At 42.4% G+C, this 22,279-nt stretch overlaps 1 protein-coding gene across 3 annotated transcripts in view; it reads left to right on the top strand.

The window, feature by feature from the left end:
• The window catches only part of PRKG1 (protein kinase cGMP-dependent 1), a 466,559-nt gene that overhangs the window by 148,293 nt on the left and 295,987 nt on the right, over nt 1–22,279 (top strand). For 2 of the 3 annotated variants that reach the window (XM_084525160.1, XM_084525159.1), the window contains exon 3: nt 8,949–9,062. In XM_084525160.1, the coding sequence (XP_084381286.1) occupies nt 8,949–9,062 (114 nt within the window). Of the gene's footprint in view, nt 1–8,948; nt 9,063–22,279 lie in introns of those variants that run through there. The other variant, XM_084525163.1, reaches the window with a different exon arrangement.

The following is a 22,279-nucleotide window of genomic DNA, read 5'->3' as shown; positions in this document are numbered from 1 at the left end:
CCCAAAAATCAGAAGTCTAAGCATGGAGCAGCCCATGGCCATGGGAGTTTGAGGAAAGGTTGGACGTGGTGCCCAGGGATGTGGCCTAGTGGGTGATATTGGTGATAGGGGGATGGTTGGACCAGATAATCTTGGAGGTCTTTGTCAACCTTAATGATTCTATGATCGGTCACTTGCTAATTTTTCAGTAGGCCCTCCAGCTGAGGGGGGAAACTAGAATCGGAGCAGTGTAGACAAGAAACTCATTCCTGCCTTCAGCAGAGCTTTCACGGACAGAAAGTGCCTGCTAATGATGTGGGTTCAGATGATGAGGCTCGAGTCCTCAGAAGGCACCTGTGTGGCTCCGGTGTGCACTTCCTTGGTACTTCTCTGCAGTTACCATTACAAATCCATCCCCAGTAAACCTTTCCCAGCTGTACTTCTTGATTCTTCTTTGCCTTTTTTCCCCTTTTCTTTTTTAAACACCTGAACAATACTGTACAGAATGTTGCACAGAGGATAAAATTTGATTTGACTTTATAACTTTATTTTTTACTTTTTCTGCCCAGCAGCTAAATTTCTCCTCAAATCCTTGTTATCCCTTTCAGCCAACTCACACCCTATTCTGAGAGAAGCTTCCCTAGCAGTTTTATTTCACTTTCCTCTAGAGTTTAAGTCTTAACAGCCTCATTGCAAACAAAATCACTATACAGTGCTTGCCTATGCAAGTTGCAAAATTGTACATGTGCACCTTTAGACTAAAACTGTCAGAAGTAATTTATGGAGTCACAGAACAGCTGAGGTAAGAAGGGACTTCTGGAAGCGACCTATCCATCCATCCAAATGTATGTATTCCACTAGTAGGGATCTTGGAATTTAAACTTGATAAGATGTATATCTACATAGGTATATATTTTTAACTGTTTTGTATGGTATTTGAGGATGTACATCTCCACTTGGGACTGGGGCCTCTGCCATTAACGTGTTCTGTCATGGTTATAATTAAAATGATACTAACAGGAAAACAAACTCCTGAAGAAAAAAACCCATGTTGTAGGTCCTTCCAGACACAAGCTGCACGGCTAGAAGTGGCAGATACCCATTCAGGCTGCTTTGGCTTCACAGTTTACTTTGGAAGGTCACAAAGGAAATGGTTGAGAATCCCATCTTGCACAGGGGGAACATTTCTTCTGGGAAGATCCATGAGCAGCCAGGCGGTGCTGACCCTCAGGGCAGCTTGGCTGTTCCACTCCCAAGCATTCATCAACCCCATCTGCATTTATTTGGCTTATTTTCCCTCTGCCCTGCCATGCTTTAACATCTCTCCTTGCTCTGCGTACCTGTTCCCCGCTCTGCTGGGGATGCTGTGTGCTCTTCGTGCTTGGCTTCACTTTTCTGTCTTCCTCTCATCTAGGTTTTAATTCCTGCCTGCAGCCCAGAGGAGTTTTTTTTTTTTTTTTTTTCTTTTTTTCCAGATGCTCACAATCCTCCAAGCTCCTCTGTGCCCTTAGGCCACTGTTCACAGATTTTGGTGATCACCTCCTTTATTTCCATTCCCCATTTCTCAAAACCATTTTTGCAGTCAGGGTGGAAACCGGGATGCAGATCTGCTCTTATCTCCAGTAATCCTTTCTCTAGAGTAAGCCTGGAGTTAAATCCAAGGTGGGCTGCTGCTACTTGCTGCTCCGGGCCTCTGAGGTTGCACCCAGCGAAGGAAGCTCTCCCGGCTGAAAAAGCTGACTGAAGACATGCTTTGACTGCTGGCACCAGGTCAGGGAGTCTAAATCATGTCTTGCTTCATTTGCATTCTCCCTGTTAGATTTTATCTCCCTGTTAGATCTTATCCATCAAACAGAAGGAGATAGGGCTTGTCGTAAGGGTGTTGCAGACCAGAATCTGCAGGGCTGTTAGGCTCAATGCCGGCTGGGTGCTGAGCATTTCCATCACTTTCCATCGTCTGCAAAACTTGAAGAAGCTGAGCTTCAAACTGCTGCTGCAGATGGCAGTTCAAAATGAAATTGTCCTGAGGAATGTCATCAGAAATCGTTTAGTGTTTTCCAGGGAGGCATCTAAGGAAAAATTACGTTTTTCTCTGTATTTCAAACAGTCTTGCTGCAGTTTGCAATGTTGCCATTGCACGTTGCATTGCGTTGAACATGACTCCAAGTCAGCAGAGCTGAGCTTTGAATATATGAAGTGGGTGGTGGTAAGTATTGTTAGAATAAATTAAATTAAATTCTAAATTGAGTCTTGCCTGTTGGGCTCTCCAGAGTGGCAAATGTTGCTCTGTAATGGGATTGCCTCATCTCAGGCTCGGTTTCTGAAATATTTTCACTGTTGTTCAGGAAAATATACAGATCCACGGTGATAATTCCTAAAGAAAAGTAACCAGAAATAATTACTATTCTGCCTTCAGAGCAGAGCTTGAACAGCATCCAATAAATAAAGCTGTGTGGAACAGCATGGATGAAGCAAAATACTGTACAGTGATTCAGGAATTCTGCATTGAATCAAGTGTGACCCCTGCACCCCCACTTTTTGACTTGCCTGACAAAATCTGTACCATAATGCGTATGTACCTGCTGGTGAACTCGTACTGGAGTCTGTGTTGTTATTTTCCTGATTTCTGCAGTCCAATATGTTCTTATTTTTAAATTTGCATGTAACTATGGGGGAAAAATAGGGTCCTCCCAGGAGGATTTGCCTCTTTTTTTTTTTTTTTAGGGTCTAGGTTCTAAAAAGAGACCAATAAATTAAAAACCAATAGAACTGATAACTCTTATCGATGTCTTAAAGGCATTGCTAAGATAGGCAATTGAAAATAAAGCAAAGCATTAGATCTTCCAAACAGCAACTCTTATACCCAGGAGGAGAAATAGAGGAATGCAGAGACAGAGGGAGGGAGAGCCAATAACATATAGCACGAGAAATTTGCCCGTTAGATAAATTACACGCAGGGTGACAAATTCCTCAAGTCAGCCTAATCGGTTTTCCTCTGCACCCGGAAAGAGAAAATGACCATTTAATTATTGGGAGAAAAAATTATCTTACTAATTGAGGGAGTCACATTAGTGCAATTTGGTTTATAGTTCAATCTATTTGAGGAACGTGGATGCAGTTGAGCCAAAGATGTTATTTAGTGTTTAATTGGATGGACCCAATGCGACAAAGAACCAAATGTCCTCATCTAAACAAAACCAGCCTGTGGGCCCTGCTCGTTGTTGCGTGGGGAACGTGTGGGGCGTTGGCACCTTCGGTCCAAATTGAGCCTACTTTTCCTATCTGCTGCATCCGTCTGTGTTTTACTTTTCCATGCTTTCAAAGACCACCGTGTCGCTTCATGTCCTGGGGACGTGATGAGCATTTTCCATATGCTGCCTATTTCTGAGGAAATATTTGCAGCATTTGCTTAGAGGCAGTCCAGAGGTGCAAGCTGTGCACAAGGGGACCCGTGCCTTTCATTCTGTGGGGCAGTGATGTTGGGGAGCTGGGGAGCAGGGCTTTAAGAAAAAAGTAATGGATTTATATTAAGTATGGTTAGTGTTTGTCACTGGGAAATGCAGTGCTCTACAACCACCACAGTTAAGACATGCAGCGGTGTTGGCACAACCCCCCCGAATAACGAAGACCATTTTTGGTCTGTGTTTTGAAACAAACAAAAACATTAACAAATCTTCATCAGCCTGCATCTGATGTAAACTAACCACTTAGCAATTAGAGTTTTAATTGCTCCGCAATTAAATTTGCGATTACAATGCAATTAGGACTCCGAGTTTAATTTACGAAAGCACTGCTCTGGCCCGGAGTCAGAGGGGGCCAGGGGAGCGAGGGCAGCAGTGCCCACAGCTTTGGTTGCTTCTCCTTCGGGGGCCATGACTTCTTGATGTCCTAATTCTGTAGGAAGTGGCAGGAATATTCTAGGAGACAGAATGGGATCATTTAGCTGCACCCGTCCAAATAATCCTCTGCTGCCCCAGCTGCTTCACAAGCTGCTAAGAGAAGTTGTGTTTTCTGGATGACAAGTGACAAAATGGGAGGAAGGTGGGCAAAGTGTTGGGCAGTGTGAACATTTCACACCCAGGTAGAAGGTGTTCACATAAAAAATTGTGCAAAGGAGTAAGGGTAAGGCCTTGGTTCTAATCATCCTAGAGTATCTCTGGGAAAAAAATAGAGGATCAAAGAGAAAGGCTGCTGGTCTTCAAATCCAAGGAATGAGGGTACAAAATTAGAGGCATAAAAATTGGTTCTGTCAAAGGTGGGACAAGACTGAAATATAAGAGCCTGGAGAAGAAGAAGCAAAGGAGCCTCCTGTGTAACTCCGACTTCTGAGCATCTGCCAAAAGCAAAATATTTTGAATTATTCACTGTTAATGTGATTTCTGGCAGTTCTTTTTGTTGGGAGCAGGCTGCTGGCTTCTAGAGCTCTTGTTGGGTTGTGTGTCCTCATGCTGCCCACCTTCTCACATTTTTTGTGAGATACCCAAATTGATGGCACCCTTTGGGGGTCCATATTTTGACCATATGGGAGTGGAAAGGAATAGGGATTTGGGGAGAACCCAGGATATCGTCACCAAAATCCAGCTGCCATCCTTTACTCATGTTAAGTCTTTAATGAAAGCTAAGACAGAGGTTTTAATTTTATTTTAGGCTCTGTCCACATGGAAAATACTTGCGTTGTCCTCCACCGATCCAGAATAGCTTCTTATGGTTGACAGAAAAATGTGTAGTTCAGATGCCAACTCTCTGCAAAATCAGCTCAGTTGTAAATTAAATATTGTCATTCAATAGTGCTCAATGCTTGGCAGAAATGCATTGTTTTCCAGTGTTTTCTTCTTGCGTCAAATAAAGCATCACCTGCATTATTTAGTATTTGCTTTACAGAGATGTCAGAGGAAGCTGTGCATTTATTTTTATCTCCATTAACCAATCACTATTGCATTGCATTTCTTTTGGCTTCTCTATCTGGCTGATACGTCAAAGCAAGCAATTTATTTCCTACATCAAAAGCACCCTGCATAGGCTACCAGCGAGGACAAGCAAAAGGGTGAAATTCCTTCTCTTTATAGCTGTGTCAGACGCTTTATTTCCATGGGAGGTGAATTTGGCTCATGGTCTGGTGAGTTTATTGTTAGGTGCTTAATGTTCCAGATTGCTTAATTACACAGCAGGAGAACAGGATACTTTCTCCAATGCAATGAATTGTTATTAAACAGCAGGTTTGTTCCTACAGCAGACGGAAGGAGAAGCAGCCACGTTCGCTTGCAGCTGTGTCAAAGATCAAATACCTTCGCTTTTCAATTCCAACCTTATGTGGGCTGCTGTCCTCCTCAATCTTTCTCTAATGCATTTTGAAAAGAACTATACACACATATGTGTGCATATTTTGTTTCTGCAGGGCTTCTTGCCCGTGCCCTCCTGGGAGCGGCATTTGGCCATGGCTTGTGGCTCAGATGCTGGGCACAGCCCTAAGCACAGCCTCACATCACCAACGTTACATTTAAGTTCACAACTAAGAAGCAGGTGCTGAAATCAAAATGGCATTTAATTAGCAGAGCTGGTAGCAAAAGCTTTGAAACGACTGCAGAAATTTGTATTTATACAGCAAGCTTTAATTTTGCTTTGAAAAACGAGACCTCTGCATTACATCATGTCGTACTTCAGGAGGAACCAGGCTTTGTATGGGAAAATGCACCCCATGGTGTTGTGTATCCTCTCTGCAATCTTTGCTTTAAATACTCTTATGATGAATAAAACTAGTCTAAATGCAAATTTTAAACGAGCATCTAAATCCTTGTTTCTTAAGACAAACCAACAAATGCTTTTGGGGGTTTATTGTTGAATGCTTCTGAAGATGAGTAATTCTCATGTAGAAATCTGTATTGAATTCATCAAAAGAAATGCTGGTCACCTTTTTTTTGACTGCTTTCCAAACCCAACATCACCTTAGGTCATGGGAAATTTGAACTATCATCTTTTGCTTAGTGCCAGTAGCTTTTGGGGGTTGCCATTGGACCAAAACCACCCTGAATTTGAGCATTTCCTCCCAGGGGTTTCAAGAAGCTTCTGTTTTTCTGCTCAGCTCGACTTGTAATCGTGCACCAATGTGAGTGAACCATGCAGTTCTTGTTTTTAAGTCTTTATAGGAAGATAAATGGTCTGTGGGAATTTTGTCCAAAGATGGCTCATCAGCACAGCTTGCTCTGGGGAGCAACAGGTGACACCTTGAGCAGTGAGACAGATCTTAAAATGCTTTCGAGTAATGTAATTACTTCTGCTTTACTGCTCAGATTTGCCCATCTTTTCTATGAAAATGACTCCATGAGCTAAAAGTGAGGGAAACCCCTTCCATTTGCAGGCATTTGTAGTGGAGCTTTTGGCAGAAAAATCCCCATTTCAGCTCTGCAGAAGCTCAGGTCTGTTAAAAAATTTAATTCTCCAAAATCATTTAGGAGTGTGTGAGGCACCACTAAAGGTTGCCTTTGTTCATTCTAGAGTTAAATATCTGTTTTTGTGCTTCATCTTAGATTGATGCTTACTATGAACAAAAAAATCTTAACATTTGTAATGAATTATAATAAATAGTAAATGACTTTTAAAAGGAAGTTAGAGAATACTAGGAAGGGAATATGAGTCTATTTGAAGCTAAAAATAAATCAATAGCCACAAAATGTAATTCCTAGTTTTTTTTATTAACCACTAGGTATTCTACTACACATTGTCATGTTTCTCTGATCACTTCTATTCTGCAAATATTGGTGAGTGTGCTCTTTGTGAAGCTTTTTAAGTACAAGTCGTGTGTTATCAGTGTCCAGTGTTAATACTCAATGTGATGGGTCTTTGTGTTCTTTTACCATTGCCAGCTTTTGGATTGTGTAAGCTTTTCTGTCTTGGCTACAATGTGGGGTTAGAATTTCTCCTTACAGCCTGATTCTGGATCCTCCAGATGTCTCGGATGTTATGTCATTTTGGTGAATTTTGTCCTCAAGCGTTAGCTACATGGAATGGTTAATAGTTGTCTCCAGTGTAAAGCAGTCTGTGTTTCTCTCATTTTAATGTCATCTTTACAAATCCTCTGGAGTGTAGGACTGATGTATGGGATGTGTTTTGTTTATGCAGTTAGTTTTCTCACGGCTGATTCTTTTTTTTTCTGGATTGCTATGCATTTAACTTGAAATGTTTAATGTGCTAAAAATAGTGCAACTGGATATGTTCCAGCAGTTTCTGCAGTGGTTTGAAGACTGAAATTTGGGTGTAAAAATACATATGTATACGGTATTGTGTATATGTGCATATATACATGTATACATATATATATGTGTACATGTTTATATTAATATAGATATACTCATACACAGACCTGGGGGGCAGCAGGATCCGGGTGGCCTCAAAACACGCATGGATGCATTTGACCTGCCCAAAGTTTTCCTAAATCTGTTTTCTTAGGTTCTGGCCGTGAGTCATTTTGAAATGATGACAGTTTAATAAATTCAAGGTATTTTTTTTCTATTATTTTAATCAGCAAAGCCACAGGATCTATGGCATCAGACAATATAAGACCCCACCCCTCCAAAAATGCCTCCTCCACTCACATTCATATTACATTACCAACTTTCTTTATTCTGCTATGGAAAAGTATGAGGTTTTCTGTTCAATTTGAGTTTCCTTTTTCTGTGGTTAGTAGGGTTATTGTGTATAAACTTATTTTACAAGTCCCCCGGGTTTGCTTTTTCTCCTTGGCACATTGTTTTGGCCAAGCAGCATGGCTCTGCTGGAATCGCTATGCTGGCTTCAAGGGGCACCAAGAGCATGGGGTCATAGATTTACAAACAGGTATAAGGGCTGCCAGGATTGTGTTTTAGAGCATATAAACTATATAGAAGTTGTTGCTTTTCTGTGATGAGTACCTCCAGATTCCTTCGGCTGGAGACAGAGCCACGCAGCCCCATAGCAAACGGGAGCAATATATTTTTGCAGGTTTTCCTGGCCACCTTTGGTCTCTACCATACAAATACAGGTGCTCCATTGGACCAAGAGGGCTCTGAGCTCCCCACTTGCTGAGTACAGACCCCTTGCATGCCGCTCAGTGATGTGCTAGGGGCTGCAGTGGCAGTGAGAACTGGCAGGATCCCTAAACGACCTTCTTCCCAGTTTGGGGAGAGGTGAGGCTTTGTACAGGAATTCTCATTTTTCTGTCTTGCACTGTTTTGTTACAGCCTAGATGGTGCTCATAGGTATGATAACCCATGCGGGTGCTCCGCTTGCTCGTTGTCCCATTGCCCGTGCATGCCCAAAGGCGATGGCAGGACTGTTTTCATGGTGTTCCGTTCTCCTGGCTCTTCTTCCTCAGATGTCCTTTGAAAACCACAAATTGGCCCTGAGCTGCTTTCTTCCCATTCAACCTCTGCTTTTAAACCCCCCTCGCACGTCTCCCGTCTGTGTGGTATTGGTGAGCAGATAAAACAGACTTGTTCTTCTGAGGTGAAATGTTCAAAAAGAAAAGGTTCAGTAGGATGTGAATTAAATAATGGCCATGGGTCATAGTAATTTTCCTTTTGATAATAGCTGTGTTATTCATGGATGAGTGTTCTTGGGGATTAGTTTCTTGGTGAAAATGAGCAAAATTGCTCCATGGTTTTTGTGTGTGGTGTTACAGACCTAAATTATTTCCTTTTTCAATATAAGAAATGGAGAAAAATTCACCTGAAAGTGTAATATATGAAGCAAAGGTCACAATGAGCTTAGTATACTGCAAAGTATTGTCTGACAGACACTCCACTAAGAAAACTCATGTGTTGAAAGCTTATATATGCAAGGTTTTTTACATCTTTTGTGAGTTTGTATGTGAGTTTAATTTGTTTTCAAGTCATATGAGTCTTGTATTTGTTTTCACGGCATAATTGAATAAATTTTAAAACAAGTCTGAAGGAAATTTCCTATTTAAAATGGTCTTCTCATTTGTCTCCTTGCAGATGGGAAGGTTGAAGTGACAAAAGAAGGCGTGAAGCTGTGCACCATGGGACCTGGCAAGGTATTTGGGGAGTTAGCCATTCTCTACAATTGCACCCGGACAGCAACTGTCAAAAGTAAGATCATTTTTGAACTTTGATGTTGAATGTCTTGGTATTTCTTTGGCTTCTCATCTTCCCTTTGGAGTTGCAGCCGCTTTTCAGTGTTCAGCTTTCTTAATTAATTAAGCTCTCTGTGGCATGGATTACAGCATTGCATTTAGCCACTGTGAGCGGGAAGAAGATAGAAAAGAAATGCTTCACTGGGTTCTTTCACTGAGGTTTGTTCCTGTAGGGCACCTCCTGTGTTAATGCAGTGGTTGATGCTGCCGTAGGCAGAGGAGTCTACAGCTAATACCCCCACTGTCCATATAGCAGTGATGCCTACAGTGAGGATCAGGACAAGGTATGGGATAGGAGCTGTCCTACCACATGGTCACAGATCTTGGAAACTTGTATGAGTTTCTAAGAGGGCAGAAGCATGACTGAGTTTTTTCGGTCCTGCTGCTGCACTCCTGTCCTCCTACGCGTACAATCTTATTTCAGACCCTGTGGATGGACAGAAACAGGCTATGGGTAAAAGGTTTCCCTGCACTGTGATAGTGTATGGTGCAGAGTAGGATGCAGCCCAAACTCAGGATATGACTGTTGCTTTTAAGAGCATTTCTTACCCCTGTAAGTGTAGGTATTCACAGAATTCAATGGAAACTGGAAGTAAAGTTTATGTATTTTTTCAGGGCAAGTCATTGTTTTCCCCCTAAACTGATTAAGCAGACAGAATTGGAAAAAAAAAAAAAAAGAAAAAAGCCTGGGTGGCACTGATCCCTTGCTCTAAGTCTTTGGCTCTTCTCCTGTAATCTGGTTTCTTTTATGAGTGTTCTGGGCAAAGCTTAGGTTGCACAATAAGTAGAGGAAAATCGCATTACTATGTATGCCATAAATATGTTTTCATTTATTGTAGTTGAGAATTTTTGATCTTGGGGATAAGAGCTCAAGATGAAATCTTAAGCAGTGGGGTTTTATGAGAGATGGAATACTATTCTGTAGGGGAAGAGTTAGGATACAGGTGGGATAGATCATGAGAGTAATACAGAGACAAAAAAGAAAAGAAGGTATGAAAACAATGAGGCACGTGAATTCCTGTTCAGAATAGAGTCTTTCAAAAATGTGTAATTTTTACTTCAAAAGGAGAAAGAAGAAAGAGGAGCAATGGACAGAAGAGTCAAAACAAGAAAAGATAACAGGATGTTATCCTTAATCCTTAAGAATCTGTCTGACCTACTCTTGGTTTTGCCTGTGTAAGCCTTGCCTTTTTACAAGTACTGTTTATTGCAGGTAGATGCTTGGCTAACCTGTAGTGAGTTCACTGGCAGCACAGTTTATGCCTTGCAGTAATCCATAATCACAAATGATGGAGCAAATGTGCTTAATACACAGGTTGTGCCGAGTCCCAGACCCCGGAGACCTTGGGAATAATTCAGGCTGTGTGCTGGGCTGCTCCCTGATGCGTTGCTTGGTCTCCTGCCATGTACTGTGGGTGTGCATGGGAAGCAGGTGTTGATCCACCCTATTTCCCCATGCCTCCTGCCCCGTCAGTGTGTTCTCCATGTAGTCGTATAGGCTGTATTGCTGTCCGAGTTAAGGTTTGGAGTGTTGGTGATTACGATGAATTCAGCTGAGCTGCAGGTTTTTGTGGTTATGCAGGAAGTTGGAAAGAGCAGAGAGAAACAGGGGAGATGATCGATCCCTAGGAAGGGACAGGAGTGGATCCTCGTTTATTTCCCTGTACAAGAACAGAACTGAAAGTGACTGGATCCTCTGGTACCACAAGCACTACACCGTTGTGCAGTCACACCATTTTGTGTGCATGCCCCTTCTCAACGTGTTCATACAAGTCAGTCTAATAGGATATAATACTGGAGACTGTTTTTACTGCCAGCTTTACTGTTACTGGCTCTGTAATGTTCTGCATGTCCCTCTCTTGAGCAGACTTCCAGATTGCCTTTTGGTGCTTACTTTTACTAAATCCCTCTTTTTTTCATTGTTCAACTGGGGGCAGTAGTAAGGCTGCTACTATAACCACCCTTGGAGAGATCTTCCATCGAGAAGGAGGTGCCTGCATTTGTTGTTTTACTCTGCTCCTTTTCCATTAGCATCATAAAATTATGTTAATTATGCATCTTATTCCACCAGCAGCTGGCAGCCATTTGTAATCTCCTTTCTGATGCCAGCAAGTGGTTTTTAGGTGGTTTCTCGTTATTGCACAAGTAGGTAGCAGTCGTGGTTGTAATCAGCTTTGTCCTTTCAAGTACAGTGGCATGCAAGGTCACAGCTCAGCTTTTGGGAACTGTTTCGGCTAGACCTAACTGAACAGAGCCACGTCTTTGAGGTGCGTGGATCAGTTTAGGGTGCATTATTGACTTAAATTGTTGCTGATGCTGCTAATAAACGGCTTCAAACATCTGTTTGTTCTTTTGGCTAAAAGATAAATAAATGTCATAAGCCTCAAGAAAGGCGAATGCTAGCAAATATTCCATTAAGTCTGATGATAACTTTGATCATTACAAGGATTATTTCTGGAGAAATGAACAATTGATGATTGTAATGAAAACAGACACCCAGTCAACAGTGATGCTGGTGATGGGGAAGATGTGTCAAGGGGCATCATACAACTTTCATTTACAGAAATACTTTAAATCAGGGCTTCCCAATTTTCAGCAGATAGATTTCCATTACCTCTGGTGTCAGAAGAGCTTTTTGATGTGCCTGCCAGTACTTCATTATGAGGGCATTAAGTATTTCTTCTTAAAAGATGAAGTTGCAGCAACGACTTGAATGAGGGATGCGTTATGGGGGTGTGAAGCTCAGCAGTGCCTTTGGGCCGTAATGATGCGTCAGCTATGCTGACATCTTGTGCTGCAACTCATTTGTGTGTGTGCTTGTGCTTGGGCTTGGTAAATAATAAAGTTTTTAGTGTCATTACTCACTGCAGTAGTCTGCACGGGCTCCTCAGCTGCTGCTCACCCCGTAGGAGCTTGCAGCCTTAAAGGGATAAATCCCTACAGGAAGTCCTTCGCCTTCTGAAAACACTTCAGAAGACGTTAAGTTATAATTATTCTGATCTGACTCCTTCTGGTTCATTATGACCTCTTTAATGAGATAACCCGGGTCTTTTGAAAGGCTGCCCTAAGATAATTCTGACAGTATTTTCTCAGTTGTTACTACAGTCTTAGGTAAAAGCAGGTTGGGGTCTAAGAGCACCACGGCCTTTGGACAATGTGCTTCAGAGCACATTTTCTCAGTTGTTCTGAAGCTTTTGGTTTTCATTTCTAGATATTAGAGAAAGATTATTATTTTTTATTATTTTTTTCTGGAGACTGTTCAGGCTGATGCTCCAAGTGTGTCATTGTCATGGCTTTCCAGAGTGCTGCTGTTCACAAATCTGCTTCCCTCACGTACACAGTGAAATCCAAATCAGCAGTTACATTTCTCCTAAGTGTTCATTTCCATTGTCTACATGCAAAACTCGAGGCTACTTGCAATTTAAAGCAGAATCAGACTTTTCCTCCCTAATGCCAACAAGTAATTTTATGCAGTCCATTAGAATAAGAGAAAGGAAATCCCACTCATTATTAAGGCTGGCATGCTAAAATGATGTATCTAGTCCCCTGGGAGAGTAGCATCCTCCAAGTGTGCCTGTTTAGCTATATATCTCAAATTGCTATCATCAACTCTTTGAGGAAGCAAATAGCAGAGGTGTCACCAAGTTTTCAGTGGTGTGACAGGACAGGACAGGATGGGGGGAGGCTCTGGTGACCATACACCTTGTCTGTCCTGCAGCCACCCTGCTCAATTGCAATTCCCTTTAATTAGGAGTCTTTCCTATTTGCTAAGAGACCTAAGAAAAGAAGGATTTTATCTTGCTTGCTGCCAAGCAAACTGCATCTCCAAGCATGTTATCACATGAGCATGAAAGAAGCAAAAAGCTTTATTAGAATTTAAATTCGATTTTGTTCATTAGTAACGTGGATGGTAGAAGGGGCTTTCTGATAAGTCAGAAAGAAACAAAAAGGCAGAAAATCCAACCCAACAGGTGGGGCTGTATGCAAAACTTGTTAATTCCTCATTGGATTACACAAAAGATCTGCGTAGTAAGTGGAGATTCTTCTGAGATAATAAACCTCTGCAGTTGTTTTCACTCTGAATTATCTGATGAATAGAACTGCACACCATTTTGGCAGGCAGGTTGGGGGAACCCTGATTTTGTGAAAGGAGTGGATTCCTGCACCTAAGGGCATGATATATATTTGGGAGGTGGCTTTAGCATCTTCATTCCAGTTCTTCCCCTGAGAAAATATCATAATGAACCCCTCACAAAGCCAGCTGGCTGCGGGACGGCCGGCTTCAGAGGAGTTGTATGCAGCTTGGCACTAGCCTATATTTTTAGGGAAACAACTTGGGCAAAAAAAGAAAGCACAAGCTAGAGTTGATAAACTGTAAATTAAGTAAATAATTTTTTGTGTGTGTCTGGTAACACCAGCAGTGTGTCCTCAAACAAGAGTTGCTCGAGCCTTTTCTGCTTATCAGCAGTGCTAATTGTGCAAAGCTCACTGCTGTGCAGTGTGATTGCTGAAGGAGTTTGTAAATTTTGTTGCCAAGCTTGGATGAGTTTGAGTTCTCCACCACTGTGTTTTTAATGGAGTCCTGTGGAAATGCTGGCTTGCTTGCTAGCTGCAGCCCCAGAAAATACTCTGAATTAAAAGGAGCTTGGTAATGGTGATAATTTGCAAGGAAAATTCAGGCAACAGCGTGCCAGTTGCCAATTATAACTGCGGAGACGCGTTAAAAACCTTCGAGAAGGATGTTCAGATATTCTCCTCCAACAATCAGAGAAGCTTGTGTAAAGTTTGTTCTGATCTTCTCAAAACAAGGATGTTGGCAAGCAAAGGTTAATTTTAGATATTTAGCTGCTTGGTTAAAAGCTGTCTGGTCTCTCTCAGGTTGTGCAAACCGGAGATGATGGGGCCTGCTTTTAGAAGAGCTCATGAGCTTGCAGAACTGGGTTGCGTGTACTTTGTTTCTTCCATTTCTGTATGTGGTCTTTTCTTTCTGCCCACAACTATGTAAATAGTGGCTTTTGATGATTATTTCAGGATTTTTGGCAGGAAGTTTTGATACTTATCACTTCAGGAGTTTGAACAGCAGTATCCATTGAGACACCTTTTTGACTCAGGCTTTTACCATTGAAATGTCTTTGGTATAGAAAGCTAACAACCCCGTCTGGGAAATGGATGCTTTCTGCCATACCTTACAGTTTCCAACCCTTCTAATAACACAAGGGAAGTTAGTTTCTTCTTCTGACTTTAAACACCGTGACCCAACATTTGAAATGTTTAATTCTTTGTTCTTGTTTCCCCATTTCAGTGTTTCTGCCCTACAAGGTCTGAAGGAAAGCAAAGCCCCATTTATCCAGTTCCTAAGAATTAGGAGACTGAAATTAAAAAATGACTGATTTGTAAGGAAAGTGCAAGCTCTGACAATATTTTATTTCACTCTAAAGAAATGCTTTCTCCTTCGCGTTTTACTGGATCCAAGTATTGATGCCCAGGATACTGTGCTTCAGTGCCTGCACGTGGAGCAGCTGCAGCCTGAGCAAAGGTGGATGAGATGGGTGCTGCTGCAACGTGGCTTAGCTGCCGTGTAGGGCACTGTCACAGCCTCTGGCAGTTTACACTGCAGACCTTCCCTCCTTCGCTTTCAGCTGCTGCTATAAATAAGTCCCTAGTGCTTGCTCGCTTCTTGCTCTTCTTCTGGGGTGTGTGTGTGCTGCCTTTGTACTTGAGAAAAATCTGTATTTTCTGTTTGAGTTTTTTAATTAGTGCCTTTATCAACATTTATCATCATTTATCAACAGTCCTGGCTATCGGGGGAGGTCCCAGTTGACTGGCGGCTAGCAAACGTGACGCCCAACTACAAGAAGGGCCGGAGGACTGACCTGGGAAACTACAGGCTGACCTGGGAAACTACAGGTCTGTCAGTTTGACCCCAGTGCCAGGGAAGCTCATGGAGTAGATTATCTTGAGAGTCATCACACAGCACTTGCAGGGCAAGCAGGCGATCAGGCCCAGTCAGCAGGAGTTTATGAAAGGCAGGTCCTGCTTGACGAACCTGATCTCCTTCTATGACAAAGTGACGTGCTGGGTGGCTGTGGATGTGGTCTACCTTGACTTCAGCAAGGCTTTTGACACCGTCTCCCACAGCATTCTCCTGAAGAAACTGTCTGCTCTTGGCTTGGACTGGCGCACGCTTCGTTGGGTTAGAAACTGGCTGGATAGCTGGGCCCAAAGAGTCGTGGTGAATGGAGTCAAGTCCAGTTGGAGGCCAGTCACTAGTGGTGTTCCCCAGGGCTCGGTGCTGGGGCCGGTCCTCTTTAATATCTTCATCGATGATCTGGACGAGGGCATTGAGTGCACCCTCAGTAAGTTTGCAGATGACACCAAGCTATGTGCGTGTGTCGATCTGCTCGAGGGTAGGAAAGCTCTGCGGGAGGATCTGGATAGGCTGCACCGATGGGCTGAGGTCAACTGCATGAAGTTTAATAAGGCCAAGTGCCGGGTCCTGCACCTGGGGTGCAATAACCCCAAGCAGAGCTACAGGCTGGGAGATGAGTGGTTGGAGAGCTGCCAGGCAGAGAAGGACCTGGGAGTGATGGTGGATAGTCGGCTGAATATGAGCCAGCAGTGTGCTCAGGTGGCCAAGAAGGCCAACAGCATCCTGGCTTGCATAAGAAACAGTGTGACCAGCAGGGCTAGGGAGGTGATCGTCCCCCTGTACTCAGCTCTGGTGAGGCCGCACCTCGAGTACTGTGTTCAGTTTTGGGCCCCTCGCTACAAGAAGGACATGGAGGTGCTTGAGCAGGTGCAGAGAAGGGCGACGAAGCTGGTGAGGGGCCTGGAGAACAAGTCCTACGAGGAGCGGCTGAGGGAGCTGGGCTTGTTCAGCCTGGAGAAAAGGAGGCTCAGGGGTGACCTTATCGCTCTCTACAGGTACCTCAAAGGAGGCTGTAGCGAGGTGGGAGTTGGTCTGTTCTCCCACATGCCTGGTGACAGGACGAGGGGGAATGGGCTTAAGTTGCGCCAGGGGAGTTTTAGGTTGGATGTTAGGAAGAACTTCTTTACTGAAAGGGTTGTTAGACATTAGAACAGGCTGCCCAGGGAAGTGGTGGAGTCACCATCCCTGGAAGTCTTTAAAAGACGTTTAGATGTAGAGCTTAGGGATATGGTTTAGTGGGGACTGCTCGCATTAGGTCAGAGGTTGGACTCGATGATCTTGAGGTCTCTTCCAACCTAGAAATTCTGTGATTCTCTGATTTAATTAGAAGAAACTTTGTTGTTGTTATTAACGTTATGGTTTCTTTAGTTTGCCTGCTGTTGGCATCTTTGGCATTTTCCAAGTCTTTTCGGGATGGAAAATTATGCACAGTAGATTTTTCTTTTCCTTACGTCCTTTCCCGTGGCTCATTTGGCTGGAATTGTTCATTTGTCAGTTTTGTTGTTGCTGTTCATTGTCTCTTTCTCTCTCTCTCTCTTTTAAACTGAATTGTTTATTTACTTTTTTTTTTTCTTTTTTTTTTTCTTTTTTCTCCCCATTAAACTTATTATGTATTAGCTTTATCACAGTGCTTGCCCAGTACCCAGCTTTTTCCCTGTGGTCCTTTTTCTAGCTTTAATTCTGCCATTACCTTTATTAGATCACCTGCAGGTACTTGGGAGGAGAGATGCTGATGTGAGTCGTTGTCTGCTCGCAGAGCTCATTAGATCAGAGAGAGCGAAGCAGTGAGGACTTTTTAGCCACTTTAGGGGTTCTGCTAAGTGAAGACATTACAATCTGTCTTGGAGGCAGGAATGGAAGAGGGTGCTGAAGCATGGTTGATTGCTTGTATAGGCAGCGTATGAAACAAAATTTCTGCAGCCTTCTTCGGTACAGAGTTTCAGGGTATGTACAGGGCACTGTCCTGCAAAGAGCGCAGGAAACAAGTGCAGCAGCATCCTAAGTACCTGAATGAATCTCTCTGTTTTCTTATTTTGGTAATTTCGTAGTCAACTTTAGAATAGACTGAAGGTTTTAGTTTCAGTTCAGTCTTCAGCACCTACTTGTAGGCTTTAGGAAAGCTATATAAAGCAGTGCCTGGAAAGCTCGCAGGCAGTTTAACTTAGGAGACACCTTGAGGAATGGGACTTGCAAACTCGTTGTGGCTAGGTTTGCACAATGGAGCATGGAGAAAATTGAATGCTGGCTTTATTGAGTAGCTGGAGAACTAAAGGCTTATAAAGCTGTTCTCACCAGGAACATTCTTGAAGTGCTTTCACCAAAAGTGCTGCTGAGAGCAGCTCCTGCAGCATGTTGAGACTTAGAAACTTGGTGCAGTTTGAAAGCTACATGGCAGAGCTCATGTACAGCGAGCTGGGGCTGAGGGAGGTGTTCAGGGGTGCATGGGCAGGTGTCCTGCTGCCCTACAGAAGCCACCATTCCCCTCGAGATCCTCAGCCATGCCGCTCATCCCTGGGCGATGCCTTGGGAGGACTGTGGATGCTCAAAAGGTGCTGACCAACTGCATCCTGGTGCCCCAACTTAGTCTTACAGTCTGGCATCGTATCCTGTGCCTGATATGTTGCAGAGAATCACTTTCCTCTCCATCAGATGTATAAAACTATGTAAAATTCAATAGCATGAAATCATCTTATTACAGGAAAAAGATTCACTATAAGTTCAGGTTTAAAAACTATGTAGTAGTATTTGCCAGTGCTCTTGAAAAAACAATATTCGTTGTGCCTGATGTGGAAGGATGATCATCATTCAGGGGAAAAGAAGCACTTGAGTTGTTTTTAAATACTCCTGAAAATTATTTTGTTGGTATTTTTCATGTTGTTTTAATTACAGAGTTGGATAATCTGAGAAACAAACACAGTTAAACACATCTATAAGTAGATTATGACTTTCTCTATGCAATCCTTGAAGAAGTAGCTAGCAGCAGCTGTAAAATAATTACTTCACAAGAGCTTCCTTTCCCCATCCCCTTTTATTCGTATCTCCGAAAACATTACTGATGCATGAAATCAGGCTAGAGCAGTCCTGATAAATGGGATGACTGAAATTCTCTAATGATAGTAAGCTTTTGCTTTGAGCAGAGTTTGATAAACAAGGGAATGCAATAATAGTATTTGCAGTTTATACTAATTTATGAGCTCAACAATACATGGTCTTTTCTGAGACTGAAACACAACAGACTGCACAGAGTCTGGTTTTGACACACCAATATACAAAAGTTTCTTATTCCAGACTGTTTTCTGGCACTAATTGTAGAAGAATGAGCTGCTTGGTACTAAGACAGACACAGAAATGAACAATTTGTGTTTCAGAGCCAAAGCAAGTCCTCCCTTTTGTTCTCTAAAACCACTTTAGGAGATGCTCGATAAGAGGAAATTACTCTGTGCTACCTTTCTTGATATCTGTGAAAACATAGTTTTAAAGATACTTTCAGCCTCCATAATTTAGTGATTCTTTCTGATTTACAGTGGATTAATTTTAAAGATTTCAGTACACCTTTCTGTAGTGGAGGATTTGTGCTTCCCTCCATTAAAAGTCCATCACTTTCAATAAAACTGTTTCCATTGTTCACTGTAAGTGAATTGGAAGGATATTTTTAATTTTTCCAGTATTGAAAGACCTTTTTTTGCTCTGACAAATGTGAGATCAACAATGAGTATTTGTATCTGCTATGTTTGGATATCTTTTAAATTTGAACTCTTTCTCCCTTACCTAGTCTTCTGTATTTGCACCTGAAGAACTTATGGTAAATTCGTTAGCTTCTGTAAGGTTTCTGACATTAAAATAAAATAACTACAGAAGAATCTATAGCTTCCACATGTTGTCCATGTGAACAGCTGAGGAGATACTCAAGCAACAGACTACCTCAGTGTGGGCTGTTAGCATAATTTACATGAGAAAAGTTGCAAATAAAAACATGGAAGCTGTCCTTCTTCATTTTTAATTAATTTAGATTAATAAACTGTAGGTAGAATATGCAAGTGCTTCTAGGACTGGCATAAGGCAGTGATACCCTCATCTTCTGGCTATGAACACTCCACTTCTCCCTGTGTGTCTGCAGGCAAGCGGTTTGACTCTGTAAACAATTATCTTGAAATGAGCTTGAAGCCTTCTTTCATGCCTCGCTGGAAAGCTATTTAGCAGGAAGAAGTTTGTCTTCTCTCCCATCAACCTGCTCTCTCACCAGATGTGCTTCTGGATCTTGAGCCGTGGTGCTCCATCCCTGCGCTAAGCACAGTCCCCTGCCCGGGCAGGGCAGGATTAGCATGCCACACGACAGGAGCAGTATGCTCATTCTCCATGCAGTTAAAGGTCACTGATAGACCTCTACAGGCATTTAAACAGCACATAAGGATGCGTTTGTTGACAGATTGGCACTGCTCATTGTCTTGTATGGTTTCACAATGTGTGGCTTGTCCAGTTCAGCCTAGAGACAGTGAGCAGCACTCCTGCTTGGCACCTGTCCAAAGCCAAAGTTTAGACCCTGCAATGAAAAAATGCGTGCAAACACTGAAACTGCAAGTATTCTTCTCTTACATGCTCCCAAACATAATGCCAGCTATTTTTCCTTATTTTTGCATTCCTTTTTAGCTGTTGTGTAGCACAGAGTAAGGCAGGGCTCCCCGTAACAGCGCGGTGCTGGAGGAAGGCACCTTCCTGTCCAGGGACACACAGGACAGGAGCAGACAGCCCATGAGGGGATGGAAAGTGGCTCCCGTGGGAAAGCAGGAGGGATTGTGGAGTTTGTTGTGACTGACAAAGCTGCCGAAAGTTGCTGGTGGGAAGTAGGTGGCTCTTTCTGGAAGTGGTCTGCACTCTCGTCTTCATTGCCTGGGTGTTTTCAGAGTAGGAGGTGTTGGCGTAGCAGATGGCTATGCCATGTGCTGTATTACATAGTGTTTGAGGTTGTAGTTAATACATGGAAAAACAAAATAGAGACGGAAGGAAACATGTCTATCTACTACACTGATGGCTTTGCTTGTAGATTTTTGTTGCAATTCACCATCTGTGATTGCTAATTTACCTTCAGGAATTGTGAATTCTTGGAGCTGGGTTGGTGTCCTTCTATACAATAGGATGCTCATTTTGGGGGCTGATATTACAGCCCAACTTCTCAGCATTTCCCAAAATAATCGATTGACCCAGCAGCATACAAATTGTTTGCAACCTTCTATTCAGGGTACATGGGCCACACCAAACGGAATTCTTGAAACAGCACTAAGGAACATGTAGGAACAGCTGAAAATCTTTTTTCTTTTCTTCTTCCTTTTAAGCTTTGCTAATTTATCAGCTGGCTGATGGTAGTGAAGCACTAGTTTATCGAATCAAGAGAACCAGGAGAAAAGCTTTCTTCCTCCCTGCAGTGGATGTAAGGTAGAAGGTATTTATGGAGACGGCACCTGATGGTGCATTGAATAAATGACATGTGTGGGTTATCTCTGCTGGAATCTTGTGATCAACTCCATCAGGGATCTGACTGCCAGGGTCTGGGCTTCAGGCTAGCACCTTGCTATGAAGGCTGTATTCTCTGCATCCTTTTAATGGCAGCGCATGAACGTTCAACTTGTCTTGGTTTAAAATGCTGTTCAGCCTGATGAGACTGATGCGGCTGTTTATTATTGTGGGGCCCATTGCCAGGAAGCTGTCTCTAAAGCAAATACATAGCCAGCACTGAGGCTGTTTTTTTGGGCAGACCTTTATCTGATGGCCCTGGTGACATCTTTTATGGGCATGAAGGTCCTGGAAAGGTTTTCAGGGCATGGATGAGACTTGATGTGTGAGGGCTCTGTCTCCCTCATCTGCTATCTGGGATGAATGCAAGTCAAAGGGAGCAAGCAGCAGCCCTCTAGCTGGGGATGTTTGCAGACAATGTCTGTATTAATACAAAAATACGTAAATTACTTAATGTCCAGCACCGCTTGATACATTTGTGTTGCTGTGACTGCCTTTGCACTTGTACAGTTGTTCTGTTGCTCTGTTTCATGGATGCTGTTTGAAGTGGGATTTTTTTGGACCATGTGTTGGGAAGATGTTTAAAGTTGAGAAAAAGCTGTTAAGGGCAACCAGAATTATATGTTAGTAAGCCTTCATCTACCATAGCTATGTACACATGCAGTGATATGTCAATTTAAAATAGCGATTAATATGACATTAGTTATAGTTCCTGAAGAAAAATAAATCTCCATAGGACCTGAAAACTGCTGCTGCATTTTTCAGCTCTGCATATTGTCTCGTCAAACTTGCTGTCCTTTCTCATCTGCAGATACTCTGACAAAACAACCGAAATTGTCTCTATTACATAAATCTTCTAACCATAAATCCATTTACTAGTGGCAACTGGGCTAAGCTGGGGGGAAAAAATCGTAAGCTTCCTGTGTGCTGTGATACCTTAGATGCAGTTTTAGTGACCAATATTTACTCCAGTTTGTCATGCTATAAAGAACGCTGTAATTTACTTGCACTTATCCGCTCTAAAGGTTGCTGGCAAGGATGGATTTAGTATTATTTAAGTGCTAGTGTTTAAAAGCAGTTGAATACTCAGTAGATCAACAAAATGTCAGATAAACTTTTTAATTAAGGAAGCAACCAAATTTTCAGTATTGTAGGACTGAAAAATTCATTACGTTTCATGAACTGCATCTTCTCTCTGAGTGTAATCGGACCAGGAACATTTAATTTCCTTTAGACTGCAATAAAAAACATCCAGACAACAGACCCTTACAAGTGTATTTACTCCTCCTAAGGTATTTGCAAAACCCTGCCTTTCTGAGTTCAAAAGTAATGAGTGTTTGATAGGTGTCTGGTGAAGGTCTGCTCTCCTCAGCGTCTGCCCAGTGCATAGGAGAGGAAAATGAGATGTGAATAGTACATTATTTTAGTTATCAGTAGGAAAAAGGAATGTGTGAGGAAGATGAATCGTGTTTTGGTAGTTCTCTGGTAGTTCAAGTGCCACAATAAAGTCATGTCTTTTATTTTCATATAACAAAGAATGGACACCCTGAATTGTTGTTTTTATGGGAACTGAGTTGAACTCGGAGCCATCTGAAGCCATCTGAGCAGCCCAGATGGCACTGAAGACTAAATGCAGCCATCTAAACACAGAGAAATCCTTGCCATCTTTGAGAAAGGAGTCAAATTGTCTCCATTTCTGTGTTTTTGTTTTTTTTTTTCTTCTTTTTTTCTTTTTT

This window comes from Aythya ferina (genome assembly GCF_964211825.1).
Source record: "Aythya ferina genome assembly, chromosome: 7".
Taxonomy (NCBI): Eukaryota; Metazoa; Chordata; class Aves; order Anseriformes; family Anatidae; genus Aythya; species Aythya ferina.
Note: the sequence above shows the minus strand (reverse complement) of the source record. Positions and strands in the feature narration are given on the sequence as shown.